Genomic DNA, 20,639 nt, shown 5'->3' on the forward strand with positions numbered 1-20,639 from the left:
GCATGTGTCTTTAGTAACTTCAGATGGTTTAGATATGCATAGTTGCATATGATTAGGCATTAGAAGAGGATCACAGGAGAAGCAGCGCTTGGGAGAAAAAAGCTACCATGTGTTTTTTTTTTTTTTTCTTCTTGCAAATTTTTGACCGGAATATATATGTAAATGTTTTCCATTAAATTGCGCAATTGACCTTATGTTATTCCCCACACCCATGGTCTTGCTGTTCTGATCGTATTAATAACTGTCTTGCTGCTTTTTCTCTCAGTCTCAGTTGTGTGAGTCTGCCAAACACTGAACTGTTGTTTGCTCCCTTGGACCAGAGACAGTGAATTACGTAGTTGGGTGGGGTGACTTTAATGTGCTTATTTTGCCCAAACATACTTTGTACGGGGATACTGGGGTCTCTCGTTTGTGTTTTTACAGAAAGTACTTATTTTTCAAAAGTTGTCTTCGTTTAAACGTTTATTCCTTTAAGTTGTTTTCTTGGTAAGTCTGACATCAAATACTCACGTCAGTAAGATCACCAGTATTATAATCGCGGATATTTCCTATTAATACAGAACTGGTTACTCTTTCACGTAAATGTACCTCTTGAAAGCAAAAACGAAACTGTTCGAGAAAACACGCTGTGTTGTACGTTACGTCTCTATCATCATTGATGGTTTCCTACTCGTCGTGCTGTGAATACAGATATTCAGTGGCCGTGTTTCAAATCCTAGCAAGCCCCCTTCCCAGCAAACGAACGTTTTGCAAATCTTAACATTAAGTTATGAAAACGTTATTTCTGGATGTTCTCTGAACGTTCAAATCGTACATTTATTAAAAAAAAAAAAAAAAAAAAACCGTTTTAAAAACGTTTCTTTCTTAGTTAAACTTATTTCAGAATGTTTGCAAAATTATAAAATTTAGTTACATTAAAAATTGTTAGAAAATGTTTCAGGGGGAAAAAAAACTTCCATGAACAATTAAATTGTGGTAACGTTTTGAGAACATTATTAAAGACAACTTTGAACGAGCAGGCTACTTTTAACGGTTACATTAACAGTTCTTTCAATACTTTTGAGGAAGCAGTCTGTTACTTAGTTAAAAATTGTTAAATTAAGTAACAGACTGCTTCCTCATATTGAAAGAATTTTAAAAAGAATTCATTATGATTAATTCAGTAACAACAACTAAATGTTTTGATTCACTAAAGAGAACTGATTAATTTGCGGGGGGAAAGACTGGTCGGTTGCGCTAAATGTTTTTGATTCACTAAAAAGAATCGACTCGGCGTCATTCGTTTTGGAATCCGACGCTTTGTATGAGTATGACTCACTAAATATAATCGGCTCGTAATAGTCGGATTACCATGGTCAAGCAGTACGGTTTTGATTCACTAAAAAGAACAGGCTCAGTGTCTTTACAGGCTCAAAAATCTCGGGAACCGGCTAGTGGTATGTAAACAGTAGGCTAATAAGTAAACTAAGTAAGAACTAATAACAAAACAAAATAAATTACTGGTAAAAGTTGTCGGATCTCAACCCTAATTTTACTTAACAGGAATTGCCCCAAACGCTGTCTACATAGGAAGCACCACAAGCTTTTGGAGAGACAGCCACAGAATCTCAGTAGACTACAGTAGGAAATGACTCATAGAGGAGTTGAACTCAGCGCGTGGGTGTGGGCGCTATTAAAACAAGACTGAAAGTTTGGGGTGGTTCATTCACACGGGCTGCTTTTGCTATGCTAGAAACCCATTTGTGGCTTTTAATCTTTTGAAATCGCTGTGGGATTTCAATATATATAAAGCTCAATGGATTCCGGTGCTATGATGCGTTGCATCTATTGGATTACTATATTGATCGCCACGCTTATTAATGGAATAAACGCGGATAAAAGTAAGAATATTCACATTTACTTGCTTAATATCTTCATGTTAACATATACCATATGTGTGACCTCTCCTGTGTATATTCTGTGGCCGAAGAATGTTCCAAACTTTGTCTCATTTGTCCTCTTGCTATGAACATGGAAAGTCGTGGAGTCAGTGGAGTTAATGACGATGAACTGCCTCATTCGTAATAGCTTCCTTTACCAGTTGCAGTTCCCACCGGTTCCGCATTCCAATGCTCTTATTTCACTCCCGCCCGCTCCATGGGTTGTATTGTGCCCAGCTGAGAACAGTGCAACACAAGAGGCTTCAGCTTTCCATGAGGAACATGAGGCTTGTAGTGTCTTTGTTACTTTGGCATGTGTATGTTACTGCTGGAACAGTTTTAATTGTAAAAACACTCGCAGGAAAGAAAAAAGTGCATTGTCTGCTGTGGAAAAGTATTAGGAAATGCTTGGAAAGGCCCCACATGCCCTTGTTATATTCAGTGGCTTTAGTTATGCAGTAATTTAATGCAGTCAGTAAACTGCTTCATGTCATGTCACAAAGTTACATTATGAAGAAATTATGGATTTAATCATGCACATCAAAACATGCTTAGATCATCAACATAGTTCTCTACTGGAGGGCTGAGGCCCAATGGGGGGCCTCAGTGAACTTTTAAGGTGCCCTCAAGATATCTTCATAATTACTTAACAAATAAAATATGAATACGTTCAGTGATTTAAGTTTTCAAGTTTATTTATATAGCACCATTAAAACAGCAGCAGCTGACCAATGTGCTTTACAACATCAGATAAAATAAATGCAAGCAAAAACAATTAAATAATAATGAACTTGATTTACACACTGCTGAGCTCACTACCAGTTTACAAACTTAGAAAACAAAACTGACAATTTCATCCTCATGAATATGTTGTTGTTTTCTTTCCTTCAATTAGAGAATGTGTGTCAATGAATGTTATTTTAATGCATTGATATCCCTAATTACTGTTAATTTAAAAAAAGTTTGAAAACAAGCACCTCATCATTTTCAGAGGAAGAACCCTAGCCTGTGTAGGGGGGCCTTCAAATATTAACTTTGTCAATGGGGGTCCTTGGATTGCAAAGGCTAAGAACAAAGACATTGGGGAGCTGAAATTCAAGCTGATGTTTACTGATCATTAAGCTTGCTTGGGTGTGCATGATAAAACATACAAGGCTTTGAACATATTTTTCTATTTCTCAAGTGTGCAGTGGTGAAACTGGTGATATAGCAGGACTGTGATTTCAGTCTCTATATTTCCACAGTCTATCTCTATATAAGCAGCCCACATTCTCAACCTCAACCATCAGATAAGAATGTGCTGAAGTGTAATTCATTATGTCCTTTAGCCTACATAGGGTATACGCTGTTTTTTTTTTTACTATGCAAATGAATGTGCTTGAATGTAAATGACAAAGATATTCATATCTTTATGTTGCAGTGTACTGAGTTATGCATTCATAAAGTCTCCATCTAGAGTCAATATCAGATTATAAATCTTTATAATCTGATTATAAATCAGGCAGCCCATGACATCTCAAGAAAAGATTTGACATTCAGTATGCAGTTTCACTTATTTTAATTTAGTTGCTCATGCCAGTCATTTACATTTGATGTCAGTAATCAAAGTACACTTCACAAGGATTAGACCTCAAATCGTCCTCAAGGTCTTCATTAGAATTTTGAAGTCACGTCACATAGTACTGCCAGTGATACTGACTTGCAGATGTTTATAATCTGTAGACCACAGCTGTAGGTTTTTGTGAAAGACTTTGTGGTACCTGTCTTACCGCATTTTCCCTTATGTACCTCCTCTGATTGCAAGCATGTGCGCAAGCAAGACAAACTTCAACCCCGCAGCTCTCACTGAAGACACACCAACCCTATTAGTTCTCTTAAAGTCACTTTTCCATGTCCTCAGTTCTCGCAGTGGGACACTTTGAATGCACTCAGGGGCCACATCATAGTCTGGCCGTCAGCTTAGACTTGCTTACGCACTCAGAGCATGAGTAATATCGTTTCCCCGCGAGTGCACCACCACATCACTACAACGGAATTTCCCATCTCATTTCATATGAAAAAGAGGCAGAGCGAAGAAAGCGCTTGGATCTTCTTATTCACATCATATTCATGTGCAAAACCCCAAACCCACCCCAAGTTATCAGGAAACCTCTGCAGAGAAGTTGTTTTTGTCAGTCAGTAATGTGGTACCGCTATCTGACACCTTTTTGTATGCGCTTCTTTGTTCAATTTTTCAGCCCGCTGTCCTAAATATGAATTCTGGAATGGAGATGGTGCAGTATGTGTACCTTGTTCTACATGCAAACAATACCCGAAAACTCCATCATGTGACACATGTGAGTATAATGGATCAAATTTAAGATTATAGGCTTGTTCGACTTGAAGCAGCGCTAAACACAGACCGATAGGTCTATGACATCAAAGTACCGCGAGAGCGATTAAAAAGCATATTAGGCCGACGGAGCTCTCTAATAGCTCTCGCGGTACAGGACAACGATGTACTAAAACCGGAAAAGTTTTTTTCTTTGTACAGATGACAACGTTATCAAAACTATCCTCGTTCACACGGATCCGCTCAAACGACTAAAAACGCTGTATTACACATGCCAGACAAGTAGTTGGCGACGTCACTTTGTAAATAAAGACTACGCGCCTGCGCATACGCATTCTTTTACAGAGCACTGGCCTCGCGCATGCCTATCCACCTTATTTTTAGTTTACTGCACTTTGATATTCTTCTCATTATTTCCATATAGCGGCTAATAAATCGAAAGTCTCGTACATTCACAGAAAACACCTTATTGCCGCATTGAAAAATAAGGTGGATAGACTAAACACGTAATACGCATGTGTATGCGGTCACCGTTTTCACAGATTCGCGTTTTTGCAGTTTACACAGAGATGATAACAGTATCGTTTTGCCACTTTGAAACCCGTTTCAAAAGTTTGCGTTTTTTGGGACATCAAAACGCCGTTGTTATGTAAATGAACGGGCAAAACGCATAAAAACGCATTTCCGTTTTTAGTTGAAAACGGTGTCTTGTAAACAGCCCCTGAGTCACGTTGACAAATGAACGAACGACTCTGACTAGGAGATACTCGGGAGGAGGTGAAAAAAACCATTTGTTTCTCATCATTATATTTGGTTGCATTATGATTCCCCTTCCTAGTAAGATCAAATATTGCATATAAAAACGAATTTGGCTATTGGAAATATAGGCCAACATTTTAATTAAAATCTGCTTAACCTTTCCATCACTACTGAATAAGTTTGAACACTCATGAGAATGCATTGTAAGTGCATGTTTTTGCAATAGGTCAGAGCTAACGTACAGAGGAGTGGTCAGATTCTTTCTGTATGATCTGAAGTGCTGGAGGACTTCCAGTTACATTGTCCTGTGTTTTTAAGGCCCACCCATAGAGCCTTCGGATTCCTGGAGGGTGGCAGCAATTACCAGTTTGTCTGTCCTGGCAGCAGTAATTGTTTTCGGAGCATTACTCATAGGCGTTCTAGTACATCAATGCAGGTCCAGGAGGACCTTACGGGGTGAGATGTTAACATTACATTCTCTTTTTTAACAACAAAAACACTTTCAGAGCAGGACTCAGAGCTAACCCAACTTTTTTCTGTCCACAATTCAGAGCCGATTGAAGAGACAACAGGACCCCTTTATCCAGTATAGGTTCTTCAAGAGGTAAGAGTTGAAAAATGCAACACATTTTAGTATGCTTTGAAATGCATTAAGGAAATTAATTTTGTTCATATTCAATCTTCTAAATGTTTGCAGCTCAAGGAACTCAAGCTGACAGCATATGAAAATGGACTGTTACTCCAGTGAATTAATGCTCCAGTTGGCGAAACACTGGCTGGTACCTCAACCACAGAGTGTTCTATGAGTAGCATCTGATTTATCTAATTTATTACATTAGTAGGCTATGTCATGCATAGCAAATGGTTTTGCACAAATGCTGCACTGAGACATTGTCGTGCACTGTGCAGAATGGGTTTGCAAACCTTAGGTGCTAAGTGACATCCTATGGACAGCATGATAGCATATTTTATATTCCTTTGTTGGAACCCTTAAAATGCTTCAGCGACAGGTATTGTTACACTGCAGAATTTGGTTTGAGGCCATTAATGTTGCACTTATAGTGCATTGTAGATGCATTTCCACTTGAATATCAATTATTAGATTTGTGATAAACGCAAATAACCTTAACCTGTTTAATATAGTAGAATTAGTCAAAGATGGTTCTTTTTTTTTTACACAATTATGCCTCCTAAACAGATTTAGTATGGCACATAGCCATTTGAATGTATTTGTAATCATCGCTTGTACAGTTTATCTATTTTTATAGTGTTGGAATACTACGCACTGTATAGATGTAGCCTTTTGTACAACAATGTTGACACCGACTGGCTCAGCACAGCAGCCCGTCTATGGCATTGATGAACATTCTGGAGATGTGGGGACACTGAAGACTAGCAAAGACACAGCAGCCGATTACCTGAAAGAGAAGAGTCGCCAGCTGACATTAGCAGATTTTCTAAGAGCCACAGGTGTCGGATTCAGTTTTAATTTTCCTTTTATGCGCATAAGAGATTAGATAGTTAGAGCGATATTTACATACTTGTATCTCAAAATACATTTAATCTCTAGTGTCTAAATAATTTGTCTTAGTAAAACATTACTAAACAATAAAATCACCTATTTTAGATGAATAGCTAGCAATGGGCATTAAGAAATGTATATATTTATTTACAATAGATGCTAAGGAGGAAGTAACGTGTTTGAATGACTTCAAGCACATTTAGCTAGAGTAAAGGAGCGAATCTCACCAAACCTGATAAGAACATGAATACTTTGCTTAAAGAAATTGTCATTTTCTTTGCATTGTTACATTGTTTCCAGGAAAACTAAGCACATTTTACACCCCAATTCCCAAGAAGACTGTACCTCATTGCGAATCACTGCCATGTTTGTCAGAAATCTAGAACATAAATAAACTAGTCCAGAATCTTGATAAACAAACCTGTGAAGCATGCACAGCGCTGTCACAGTCTTGAGTAAAGTTGGTTGTGTGTATGTGCCTTTACTCATTCAGTTACTCCACAGACTGCAGAGGAAACTATGTATTTTAATGCAATAAAAAGAGAACTAATGTATTAATGTGTTGACATTTTCTTTTTCCTAAATGTGTTCTTAAAAGAATCTAATTTCAGTCTTCACACTAGAACGAACAACTCTGACTCATTTCTTATTTGCATATTCCAAAATAATCATGTAATGCACTGCAACTGCAAGGGATTCAGGTGTTAAAATAAAGATAAGGGAAGGCACAAAAAGAAGCCAAACACAGTTATACTGTTTTTATTCAGTTCAAGAAAGTGAGGGCATCAACACCTACAAATAAACATCATCTGCTTATTAAGGTCCCTACTTGAGAAAGAGAAACATTGATCATGTGAACAAAAATAAATAATTTATATTTAAGATATATGCATCTGATTACAAGGAGTCTCAAATGTCAGCTTAAGTTTTTTTTTTCAAATCTAATAAAGCCATTAATACATTAAGGTTCGCAACTCCTACTGTTAAATAATCAGTAAGCACTGATCTATAGGCTTAAAAGGAAACCATCTAACAAACAATTCTAATCCAAGTAGGTTGGTGATATGAAATGGCACACTGAAATTCAATCTGGCATTAAAGACAGATATAGAAGCCTTGATGCCAGAAGCATCAAGCTAAATGTATTTTCTTACATTGCGTCTAGTAAGTTGCGAGACCTGAGCATTTTTAAAAAATAAAAACTGTTGCAAAATGTTGTCTGTGAATTCCTGCCCTAATAGAGCCCGACCGATCATGGATTTTTGGGTTTATTAAATTTTTTGTGCTCCAATATCTTGTGAAGAATATACTTCAACTTCATAAAACATTTACTAGAAAAGTATGCACTAAGAAAACTGAAATATTTCAGTTGTTCTTTTAAATACACTGTTGTGAATGCTTTTAAAGAGGTATTTCTTAAGTGTTTACAACCATTATCTAAAATACCTATGTACTCAACCAATCTAGCATTTATCACACATTTAATACCATGCATAAAGTGTACCACATTTAACAGTAATAAAGACAAGTAGTATGCTTAAGGTATAAATAGTGACTTTTAAATAAATAAATATCTTTGATATTTTCTACAGGACAGGCCTTAGGGTAGTTTGCCGTTGAACAGCTTTACCAGTGTCATCATTATGAAACTGCAGGAACATCATGTGTACATTGGTCTTAATGAGACGATGAAATGATAACAGCACATCTACCGTGAGCAGTACGATAACCTGAAAAACGGAAGCACTTAATACAAACATAACGAGAAGGATAGCATGTATCCTTTTATCCAGAACACCTTATTCTGTTCCCCCTCCGATTACACCAAATAATCGGTCGGACTCTTGAAGGCAGCACTGGGTAAGAGGTTGGACAGAAATACTCATCCAAGCTCTCAGTCTGAGATCTATCATAGTACCATACAATTTGTGCACTGTGTGGGAACACAAAACAAATGAAATAAAATAAACATCTAAAATGGTCTCTGACAGGCACTGTCACTTATTCTAAAATGTCTACAGTATTACTGTCCCTACCAGAGGTAGTATCTTATCAATGCCAGTCTTAAGTGTCCTTTAAAGAACAATATTTAAAAACAACAGTAAAGGAGGCAAGCCTTGCCGAGATTAGCATCTGTGTGCGACACCATCTGGACAAGCACAGCAGAAAACCTGATGTTGTACGATTATTGGCATTAGGCCTTGGGTGGAGAGAGAGTCTTTCTCTTGTAATAGAATATTGTTTTGAAATCTTCCCTTGGAGTGGCAAGACTGAAGTCTGACCTCAGAGGAAAGGGTCCACACCCAGTCCCATTAATGCGTTATCATCCATACTGAAGGAGGTCTCGTAGGTCTGTTGGGTATTCTGATGCATCTTCTGATGATGCCGGAGGTTGGACTTGCTAGAGAAACGCTTGTCGCAAAGGAGGCAAGAGAAGGGCTTCTCTTTGGTGTGGATGCGCCTGTGGCAGATAAGCTGGGTGGAGACCCGGAAGGCCTTGCCACACTCTAGGCACTGATAACGTTTGGGTTCTGTGTGAATGCGTCGGTGATTCTTCAGTGCCATGAGATTGGAGAACTCCTTTTGGCAGACCGAGCAGAAGAAGGAGCCGGTCTTGTGGCTGTTCTTATGGTTGAGCAGTGAACCAGCGTGGCGGTAAGTGCGCCCACAATGCTCACACACATGACTCTTCTCCTCCCTACCGTATTCCTCGCTACTTTCCTGCTGGTCTTGCGGCTCAGGGAATCCGTGCACTTGGCTGAAAGCTGAATCGATCTTAGGAAGGCTCTGAATTCCTATCTGCTGGTCCAGTGTTGAGTCCCAGTCTAAATCCTGCTGCATCTGCATACCTTCCTCATGGTGTGACTGCCCTTGTAAGCTGCCATGGAGTTCCTGGTGCTGCTGAAAACTAGCCAGGTTTGGGAAGTTCTGTTGACACATGTTGCAGTAATAGGGGAGTCCCTTACTATGCACCTCCATGTGGCTCTGCATGTGTGAAAACTCACAGAAGGTTTTCCCGCAATCTGGGCAGCAGTGGCGAGCCATTTGAGAGTGGCTCTCTAAATCCAGAGGATCTGTGAATGTTTTGAGGCAGAGAGTGCAGTGCAGGAGGTCAGCAGAATGAGTCTTCTTGTGGTTGAGAAGGGAACCGGCGTGTCTATAAGAGCGTCCGCATTGATCACATCTGTAACAAATGACAATACTGGCATCAGATACACATGTACTGATTTCGCAGAGTTAGACGCATTCCTGTGTCAACATATTTTGTTGATCCTGGAACAACATTCCTGTCCGAAACTTTAATCCTAACCATATCCCTATCCCTAAACCTAACCCATAGGTTATTACTAAAATCAGAGGGAAATGATAGGTGAATTACACTGATGTAGAAGCACCTAACTCTGGTTGTAAGCCTAAACTTGAACCTGTAAACAAACTGTAAACTTGTCCATCAAATCTGATTGGTTGATTGGAATGTTGTTCCAGGATCAACAAAGATGTTGATCCAGGAACATGTTGCACTTGGTGAAATCAGGTTCTGCCATCAGATACCATGAAATTATGAAGGATAGAAAAGGATAGGTGTTCAAATAACGTAATATGACTCACGTATAGCATTTGTCCACACCATCTTGATTTACAGTAGAGTTCGGATTTCCGTTTCGGTAACAGCGATGTCTCTTTAGCCCAGACTTTCCCTGGAAGCGTTTGCCACACGTTTGGCAGCTGTAATGAGTTATTCCACGTGCATGGATTTTTTGATGGTTGTACAGGATACTGGAGAGACGGAAAGCTTTACCACAAGTAGGACAGACATACTTTTTCTTCTGCGTGTGAATGCGTGTGTGGTTTCGTAAAGCCATGGGATTGGAAAAGGGCTTGGCACAGAAGGAGCAGGTGAAATGGCCTGTTTTGTGTGTGTTCTTATGGTTCAACAAGCTACCGGCGTGACGGTAACTTCGACTGCAAATGTTACACTTGAATGGTCGTTCCTCTTTTTCTAGGGCTGTACTGTCAGTGTCACCGTCTACATTTCCTGGGGGGACAGAATCAGGGACAGTCTCTTTGCAACAGGTGTGTCCGTCAAGCAGTTCCTTATCTGGAAATACAAGACGGCAATGCTTGCATTTTAAATCCTTTTCTTGTTTGTGGCCCCTGACCTTTCCTCTTGCTGCTGCTTTTCTTTTAGTGGTCGAACAAGTGTGGTTGAGTAACTGTTTGTTTCCTCTGAAGGCCTTTCCACATTCTTGGCAACGGTATCTTTTGACGGAAAAGTGTATTCGTAAATGGTTCTTCATTGCTAGCTGGTTGGAATAAGTGTTGTTGCACAAAGCACAGTAATATTCACCTGTCTTGTGCGAGTTTTTGTGGTTGACCAAGCTTCCTGCATGCCGATAGCTTCGCCCACATTGATCACAGACAAAAGGCCGAGGGTCCCTGGGATCTCCCATCTGGCCCTCCTTTTCTTGGCTAGACTGATCACCGTTAGAGGTCTGCCGTTGCTTATGGCGTCTGCTCATTCTCCTTCTGCTGAAATTAAGTGCCTGCATTCCACTCCCTGAGGCATTTCCACTCATCTGCATGAGTGTCTGAATTTGTTTGTTGAGCTCTTCAATCTTAGCCTTGTTTTCCTGATGTACCCTCTGGTGGTTCAATAGTTGTTTATAGATTTTGAATGCTTTCCCACATTCTGTGCAACTATGCCTGGTAGAGAAAGAAAAAAAAAAAAAAATCAGATAAACAAGAACTTGGCTATAAAACAATAGAGATGAAGAGTTGTTATACAAGATCTTTTTGCAAAGCAATCAAATTCTGACATTTGAACATTTTAAATACTTACTTTTTAACATCGAAGTGTGTCCTCTGGTGATTCTTGAGGGCCAACAAATTATAGAAACGCTTTTGGCAAACAAAGCAGCGAAACACTCCAGTTTTGTGAGACTTCTTATGATTGAGCAATGATCCAGCATGCCTGTACGAACGACCGCATTGGTCACACTTGTACTGTCGTTCTCCATCATGTGGACTCTCCTGTAAAACTTCTTGTTGAAATGTATTTCTAAGAAGCGGTTTCTCCACACATTTTTCCTCCACTTGTCCATCTCGTTGTCCCGTGCAGTTGTGGTTATTGAGGTGATAAAGATCGCTACAGCTTATGCCGCATTTCCCACAAATAATATCTTCCATTTCCACTTTTGGTTTGAGCTCATTCTGGTGGTCTGTGACAAACTGTTCTGGCGGATTACCTTCTATATTGCTATGCAAGAGCTGGTGGGCTTGTAGGTCCTGTTTCTTTGTAAAGCTCTCTCCACAAGTACTGCAGATAATCAGGCTGCATTCACTCTGCTGATTTTCACTCTGTTCATCTCTCTTGACCTCCAGAGGTGACACAGATGATGGACCAGATGCTGAAGGTGCACCATGAGTTTGAGTGTGGCCTCGGAGATGGCTTCGCAGTGCACGCATGCTAGTATAGTGATTCCCACAAACTGAGCAGTGATACATCTCTCCATCATCCTCTTCTTCACCATCTTCATGATCTTCGCTGTCACTCATCTGATTATGAATGTTGTCATGAAAGGTCTGCTGTCTAAAATAAGACTCAGCTGCACTGCCATTGTGTCCCTCAAAACCAATATCCTCACCTGACTGTCCTAAGAAATGTTGATGCTTCGTGTTGTGAAAGTCCATGTGACCGGATGAGTCATTCGTCATGGTCTGATACTGCTGATTCAGGAGAGGACACATGTGTGACTTGATTCCTGCGATATCAGTAAATGTCTTACCACAGTCTGCACACATGTGCCTCTCCATGAGGTGTTCGTCCTGAGGTAGGTGCTCATCTGGGAAGGAATTGTCAAACTGCTCATGAAATTCAGTAGCATTTGTCTCATTCACATACTCCTCATCAGATTCATGCTGCACAGAATCTACCAGGTCCTGAGGAAGGCCTAATATTCCACTTACATCTCCCTCATGTGATGGAAAGCAGCCCTGTTGGTTCTCATGTGTTAAGGGCTCTGAGGAAAGCCAGTCACCCTCGGAACTAGCAAGCAAAGATGTGGGTCTTCCCTTATGAATCCGAAGGTGGCTCCGCAGAGCTGCCAAATGAGGGTAGCTCTTGCGGCAGATGGAACACTGAAAGATCCCGGTTTGATGCGATCGTTTGTGATTTATAAGACTGCCTGCATGCCTGTAACTTTTGCCACAGATGTGGCACCTGAAGCGGCGATCAGAACTGTCGGCATCTTCTACTTTGATGTTATCAAGACCTTGTGCTGAACAATCAGGGTTGAGGTTCTCTGATGGTAGGGCAATTGGCTGTCCCTGAGCATGTAGAGTCAATGAATTATGATCTAAAGAGTTGGGTAGATACATATGACCATTTTCCATTGGCCCATCTGATTGGTCATAATCAACTTTATTGAGTAACGGAGGCAACGGTGGAGTGTCACTATTGGGGGGATAAGGATTAGTCTCTGGGGAATGATTAACACTATCATTGTACGAGAAATTGTGCTCCTCTGACAAATTGGTAGGGAGCTCAAATGACACAGAAGAGGAGTTGTGCAACAGAATATGATTTTGAAACTCATCATCATTAGCAAAAGTAACCTGACAAAGGTGACAAAAATGTATATTAGTATCACCATTCTGTGGCATAACATGAGAGGCAAGTTCTTGCTTGCAGTCTGTGAGGGCAGCTTTAGAGTTCTGTGCACTGAGACGACCTCGGGTTTTACTATGGATTCGCTGGTGACTAATAAGGGCAGCAAGATTGTTGAACTGTTTAAAACAGACTGGACACTCAAATAATCCCATTTGGTGAGTTTTCTTATGATTTATGAGGCTGCCATGATGTCTGTATGTCTTATCACATAAGTCACATTTAAACGGCCTGTCTCCAGCATCATCTTCAGCTGCCGTGTCACTTTCTGGGGTGGAGTTTGAAATGTGTTCGGACACTGCACCATTACAAAGGCTGCTCACTGGAGCAATATTCAGCTTCATGTCTGGCTGCAAATCTGGCATAATGTCAAAATCCACATCATCTAGTTGCAGCAACTCATCATCTTTATAACCACTTTCAATGTGACTTTTTGCAACATTGTTTGTCCTGACTCGAGACTCTTTATTGCGATGGACCTTTTGATGGGTGACCAGCTGAGTTGCCAGACGAAAAGCCTTTCCGCATTCTGTGCAAGAATATTTCTTTCTAGATGTGTGGATGCGCAGGTGGCTTTTGAGAGCCAATGCATTGGAGAGCTTCCTAGAGCATATATGACACTGAAAAGAGCCAACCTCGTGTGTTTTTCTGTGGTTAGCCAAGCTGCCAGCATGTCTGTAGCCTCGTCCACATTCCTCACATTTGAACTTGCGTTCCTCTTCTGACTGATGAAAAGTGTCTGTATGCTCCAAAAGACTGGGCATGCTTGCACATACTACACCACAATGTTTACACGAAAAGCCTTTGGTCCGACCTGGCTCTTGCATAGCCATAATGTTATAGTATAATGATAAGAAATGTCAATAAGAGCCAGTTTGAATGAGTGTGAGGGACACACCTGTCCTGACTATTATCAAAATGACTTGTTAGGTGAGGCCTGAACGTGAAGGCAACATTCAAACAATTGGCTGAGAATACATTCTGTTCCATTCCATTGGAAAAATGTCCTTGGGAGGATGATACAAGTGCAGGCACTGAATGGAATCTGTAACAGGAAAATGCATATATATTATTTACTATTAAGTTCACACAAGACAGTTGCATAAAAAAATTAATAATGTTAAAAAGCAAACATTAACATTGCTTTCTAATGTGACAAAAGCTCTGTCATTATATAAAACAAAAAGTGAATTATTAAAACAAAATGTATTATTAAATGTACAATAAAACACTGCACTGATTTATAAGGAAAATTCAAGCAAAAATAAAAAAATATATATCTATTTACAATCACGTTGTTTCAAAATCCATATGATTTACTTTCTTTATGTATGACAGTTTTATCACATTTTAGTCCATCCAATAAAAGTGAATGCTGAATGAAAGTCTCAGTCTACATTCAATGCAATAAAAGTAAATGTTGACTGAAGCTATCATTCTGCCTGACATCTTTTTTTAATGCTATTAGGAGAAAGTATTTCCTAGAGGTCTGGAGATGCTGTTAGGAGAAAGTCTTTCCTCAGTGTCATGAGGGTAAGCAAATAGGAGAAATAGGATTTCTGCTATGCGAAAACCATGTATGAAATTGCAAAATCCAGTCATTAAATATAAATTTATTGTATAATGTATAATGTCAAGCACCTTGGCAAACTGAAATATTATCAACTGAATAAAACAAACATAGAGCTGTATAATTAATTTAAAGTCAAACCACGCAGTGACTAATATGACTAGGGCAGAGCTCATAAATTCCAGTCCTGGAGGGCCACACTCCACAGCCATACAGAGTTTAGGTCCTACCCCTAAAAAAAAAAAAAACCTCACCTGCCAGTAACTTAATAGTAATCCTGAAGACCTTGATTAGCTTGATTAGCTAGATGTGCTTAATTAGGGTTAGAGCTAAACTCTGCAGGACAATGACTCCTCCAGGACAAGAGTTGAAGAGCCCTTGAGCCCTAGTGTTTCTGATTAAACTGCAAAGAGACTGCTGTTTAAATGAAGTGTGAATGAGATGCACAATTTCATCTACATAATAAAGAAAATTATGACAATTTGATTTTCACAGTTTGATGACAAATTTGAATTAAATAATAAAAACACAGAATCCAGAATAATAAAATTGAAGTTTTAAAAATAAATAAAACATTTCATAGGTCCCTATTATTGTTAAACTTTTAATAAAATATTAAATTGTTAAAGTTACAAATGGAAAGCAATTAAACCACAGAACTTGGGACAAAATAAAATGGATTTCATAGGGCTCTAAGTACATAATGACTTTTCATTTCAGGGTGAACTGCTCCTTTAATAAACACATATTATATGATTAATTTATAAGAAGTGTTCATTAAGCATAAAACAGGCAAAAACACCTGATTTTTTTATACAAGCAACAAATAAATCAACTTGGGATGTTATATAAAAACAAAGTACATGCAGGGATTTTTATATCCATTAAAGCCTATTTACCATCCATCATGCATCGCTTAATTAGTCGATAGTTCTAGTTTTTATTCTAATATTAGGTCTAATTATAAAATATAACATCATTCCACAAAACATTGCGGCATATCAGTCGGTATCCGACAGCATGAAGGATCAACTGACGGACTCCAGCAGTTAGATGTCAGGCTGCATCACACAATGGAGCTCTATTGACACACTTCTCCAGTACATTAGCTTAACAGCTAGCTACACAAGCACAATTTTGACAGTGTATCAATCAGTTGTTGTAATAGTCCTCTAGTAGTGGTCTAATTTAATATAGCAGTCAAAACGCTGAGATAAGCGGAATAAAATATATTTTTGGGAGAGGCAGTAGCATCCCATACCATTGCGAGCTTGTTAGCAATTGGCGGCTAGTAACTGCGCCTACATCTAGCTAACTGATACTGCAAAAAATGACATTAGGAGTATACATACTGAATGTTGAGGTCTCCCTTTGTGGTGTTGGTGCATGTAATGTTGGCACTCCGTCCACTTTATTTTAGTTTCAGGACGGGCGTGTTCGTCCCCCCCTTTTCTACCAATTGTCTTTTCCCCATCCCACTCTCGACTCACTTCCTGCTTTTGTTGCTAGGGAACAGGAAATGTGCATCAGTAAAAAAAGTCCGTATGTTTTCCTATTAAGAGCCATTTTTAAATAGTAAAACATTGCTTATTATATTATTTCTACCCCCTTCCACCATTTCGTATTGGAATCATTTATTTAATAGCATGAACAAAAACCAAGTTTAGTCACAAAACTTCAGCTTACTTACACCAATGACTAAGAATGTTTTATTTTTGTAATAATATAAATCCAAACACAGCTCCTCATGAAACATTATGATATAATGAAATAATAAAGATATACAACACCTATCATAACTTCTGAAATTTGTTCTACCCTTAAAATGAGCATTTCCCTTCCGTTTGTTCATTCGTTAACGTTGCCATTAATGTTAATGACAAATTTTCAATTTGGCAACTCTTAGAATAAAGTTATTGTAAAAAAAAAAAAAAAAAAAAAAAAAAAAAAATGTTTAACAAGTATAACCACGTTATTAGAACCACAGTTAACCACACCATTATTTTTTTTTAGCCAATTCACATTTTTGTTATGTAACTTTATGCACAAAAACTGAACATCCACGTACATTGAAGTGAGCATGCATAATTTCCCCTCCCACAGGCTCTCTCTCCACCCCACTCTATCCCACTTACCATGCACTGTAGTCCACAGAAACTCTTCAGTAAGAATACCAAAACGGCAGACAGATGAATGCGTTTTAATAAAAAAATTCAGATAATTTTGTAGACATTCCCCAGGCAGTGAGTAAGGAAGTCATGAATGCGCACATCTCCGCGTTCGCAGGATAATTTCGTCGTGGTCCTAAAGCCGCCGTCCTTCTCCTGAGATTGAACGATTTGCAATTCATTGTCAAAGATACAACCGTCTCTGATAGCACAAAAGGTACGTAACGTAAGCCATATTTTAGGAATACTGACGAGATATAAACGCATATTGTTAAAAATGCAGCGATTATGATGAAGTGACAGAAGCGTACGACTGCAAATTGCTTCGCATCTTCAGCGGTCCTAAAGCCAGCCATTTTGTGTTATAGTGCATGCTGAAATAGTAGTTGTATTCGTTAAAGACATGGTTATTAGCTCTTTGAATTGCCGCTGAATTGCATTTGCATTGCTTCGATTTGGTCATGGTCGTTTAATTTCTGCTAACACCAAAGTGTAATTCAGTTTTGTACATAAGCAGCCCAGATGGCAACTTCCTATGTGAACAAGAGCGTCTTTCCTAATTGTCCCTGAGGTCCTAATGCCGGCCATTTTGTGCTGCCTTCCTCATCCTTTATATAGTATTTACCATGGTAACTATAGCAAAAAGGTTTTACTATTTATATACTCTTGTTATATTAGTATACTAAATACTACATGCTAGTTACAACAGTAATTGTTCTTACAATATGTTAACTTGTCATTCGCCACCATTGTCATAAAACATTTAAGAAAAAAATCACAGGGGATAATGCATTTTTAAAATAAAAGTATCAGAAAGTGTAGTGACCATGATATTTTGACAGAAACTGATTACCATGGTAAATGTATGTAATAGATTACTTACCTTCAACTTCAAATCACTTTTCTTTCAGTCAGGTGCCAAGTGCAATGGTAAAGTTTTAAAAAGAGTAGCATATTATTATTAATTTATTTATTTTCTCTATATATTCCTTTTGCATATTGTTTGTTATTGTTTATAGAAGTATGTTGTCCTGTAACTAGGACTAATGTTAAAACACATTTTTATGTGATGTATGTTGAAGCTTGTTCCTTAAAAGAAAATAATAAAAAAGTTGGGAAAACGGAACAACAAAGAATACAAGTTATAATAAATAAAATAATCTGTCAAACTTTAAATTAAAATATAAATTCAAGGCACTCATGTATTTTGTTGTTCTCCCCAGCATTGTCAGGATGGCTTCACCCCAACCAGGTAGCCCACCAACTGCAGAGCAGTATACACCACCACCTTCTGAGACGGAGCCCAACAAAGAACAAGGCAACTCATCAGAACAGCCTTCGAGAAGAAGGGGTAAAGGGAGACAGCCAAAAACTCTGCACACTTTTAAATGCTCAACCTGTCAGGAGGTCTTTACCAGCCCTTCAGCTCTACAGAGCCACAAGCTGTCAGTACATGGCAAAGACAAACAGCAGCAGTACACCTGCGGTAAGTGCACTAAGACGTTCTCCAGCCGAGCGCAGCTTTCCAAGCATCAGCGTTCCCACTCTGCTCAGCGTCCGTTCCAGTGCCCACAGTGCCATAAGGCTTATAAGACTCACACAGAGTTACGCAACCATAGCCGTTCACACACAGGAGAGAAACCATTTGTTTGTTTTGACTGTGGCAAGGCATTCATGCAGGCCATTTGCCTGCGTATCCACATGACGCAACACAGCGGCGAGAGGCCCCACTCTTGCCCTCACTGCTCTAAGAGTTATCCCACATTATCCAAACTCAAAGTGCACCAACGATCACACACTGGGGAGAAGCCTTACTTTTGTTCCGAGTGTGGGAAGAGTTTTGCCGACCCTTCAGTGTACCGCAAGCATCGGCGTAATCACCAAGGCCACCGGCCGTATATTTGCACCGAGTGTGGTAAATCGTACACCGAGCTGAAGGACTTGAAGAACCATCAGCGCTCGCACACGGGCGAGAAGCCTTACCTGTGCTCTGACTGCGGCAAAGCCTTCTCCCGGTCGTCCTCTTTGGCATGCCACTTGCGAATCCACTCCAAGAGCAAGCCGTACCAGTGTGAGCAGTGCGGCAAAGGTTTTACTCAGCTGTCTTCGTACCAGTCCCACCTTCGCACCCACTCTGGCGAAAAACCCTTCTTGTGTCCACAGTGCGGCAAGATGTTCTCCGATCCCTCTAGTTTCCGCCGACACCAACGGGCGCATCAAGGATTCAAGCCGTACCCTTGTGATAAGTGCACTAAGAGGTTTCGGCAGCCGGCGGACCTTGCGGTGCATCAGCGTGTGCACTCCGGTCAGCGGCCCTACAAATGCCAACGTTGTGATAAAGCTTTCGTCGCTTCTTGGGACCTGCGGCGCCACATGCTAGTGCACTCCGGGCTGCGGCCTTTTTCTTGCACTGAGTGTGGCAAGTCGTTTACGGAGCGCTCCAGTCTGAACAAACACAGAAGGGTGCATTCAGGGGAGCGTCCTTACAAATGCCAGCTGTGCTTCAAGTCGTTTGTTGTGTCATCAAGTTTGCGCAAGCATGAGAGGACACACTTATCCGAGAGGCCGTTACAGGTCCAGGCCACTCCTGAACCGGCTCAAATGTTTCCCACCACCCTTCCCCAATTCTCCTGCTCTCACTGTGATATGATATTCGGGACGTGGGAGGAAGTGCAGGCCCATACCAGCCTTCACACTATCTCTCCACCGTCTGATTCTACAGTTTCGGCTTTACCTATCGGTCCTTACGTTTGTGTAACCTGCCAGGCAGAGTTTGTTCAGCTGGCTGATATGCAGGCACACGAGAAACTGCACCCCAAGCCACGACCCCACGTTTGTGACCAGTGCGGTAAGGGTTTTCTGAATAAAGCCGGGCTTCGCAAGCACCAGCGCATCCACTCAACCAGTCGGCCACACTGCTGCGCTGTTTGCGGAAAGGCTTTTCTTTTTGCTGCCTACCTACGCAAACACTTACGCACCCACCGTGACACAGATTCGTCATCTTCCATGCCTCAGACAGACATAGTTCACAGCCAATCCTTGCCATCCCCACCAAGTGCTGCGTCACCGTCGGAATCCGAGCCCACCGCTATTTCCCTGACTGTCCCAGTCACTGTGCCGGTGTCTGCATTTCAGACAATGCCAGCCCATGTATATATAGACAAGGAAGAGGGGCTCTGAGCTTATTGCTGACTCTGTCGGCTGCTTTGAACACCTGAACATTGTTCACATTTTTGTTACTGCTGTTCTATAATTACATAACAAAGTGAATCTTGCAAAAAGCCTAAACACAAATGAAATCTAATTTTTAAATGGAATTTAATGCATCAATAGTCAAAAAATAATGCCTTTAATTTGCCTTAATATTGTAGGAAAATGTATTTATCTTTAGATTTGTGCCAAGATTGCTGAAAGGATTTTTATTTTTTAAGTGTCAGTTCATGTTGCTCTTCAGAATCAGAATCACAGATGTCATGTTTATACACTTGAAATCAGTGTAATATTTGAATGCTGATTTTAATCACAAGACCAATGTCTTATTATTCAATAAATTTTTCTCCATAAACTGGCTACTAAAGTTTATATTGTATTTTATTTTTCATAAGTTTAAACAGCTTGTATTGTTAGAATGTTTTTAAAGCAATAAACCAGTGTATGTGGTGGTAAATATAACAGTGATTATTTCTTGGACACGCTGTAATG

General features: G+C 39.9%; 2 protein-coding genes and 1 long non-coding RNA gene across 4 annotated transcripts; 2 read left to right on the forward strand and 1 right to left on the reverse strand.

Annotated features, from left to right (window-relative positions):
• Positions 1-1,645: 1,645 nt before the first annotated feature.
• LOC127523766 (uncharacterized) lies at positions 1,646-5,466 on the forward strand. Its single transcript, XR_007932927.1, has 3 exons — positions 1,646-1,880; positions 4,157-4,255; positions 5,329-5,466. It is a non-coding gene; the product is annotated as an uncharacterized LOC127523766 (long non-coding RNA).
• Positions 5,467-7,275: 1,809 nt separating this feature from the next.
• On the reverse strand, positions 7,276-17,052 carry znf646 (zinc finger protein 646). Its single transcript, XM_051914815.1, has 5 exons — positions 16,905-17,052; positions 16,122-16,274; positions 11,373-14,244; positions 10,142-11,236; positions 7,276-9,716 (listed from the first exon to the last, which is right to left on the reverse strand). Exons 3-5 carry the CDS (start codon positions 14,030-14,032, stop codon positions 8,816-8,818), a joined length of 4,656 nt encoding a protein of 1,551 aa, XP_051770775.1. The 5' UTR covers positions 14,033-14,244; positions 16,122-16,274; positions 16,905-17,052; the 3' UTR covers positions 7,276-8,815.
• On the forward strand, positions 16,907-20,514 carry znf668 (zinc finger protein 668). 2 transcript variants are annotated; one of them, XM_051914823.1, is made up of 2 exons: positions 16,907-17,154; positions 18,161-20,514. In XM_051914823.1, exon 2 carries the CDS (start codon positions 18,171-18,173, stop codon positions 20,115-20,117), a length of 1,947 nt encoding a protein of 648 aa, XP_051770783.1. In that variant the 5' UTR covers positions 16,907-17,154; positions 18,161-18,170; the 3' UTR covers positions 20,118-20,514. The 2 variants fall into 2 exon arrangements, with proteins under 2 accessions (XP_051770783.1, XP_051770784.1); XM_051914824.1 differs by lacking the exon at positions 16,907-17,154 and adding an exon at positions 17,165-17,566.
• Positions 20,515-20,639: the final 125 nt, after the last annotated feature.

This window comes from Ctenopharyngodon idella, chromosome 12, assembly GCF_019924925.1.
Source record: "Ctenopharyngodon idella isolate HZGC_01 chromosome 12, HZGC01, whole genome shotgun sequence".
Classification (NCBI taxonomy): Eukaryota; Metazoa; Chordata; class Actinopteri; order Cypriniformes; family Xenocyprididae; genus Ctenopharyngodon; species Ctenopharyngodon idella.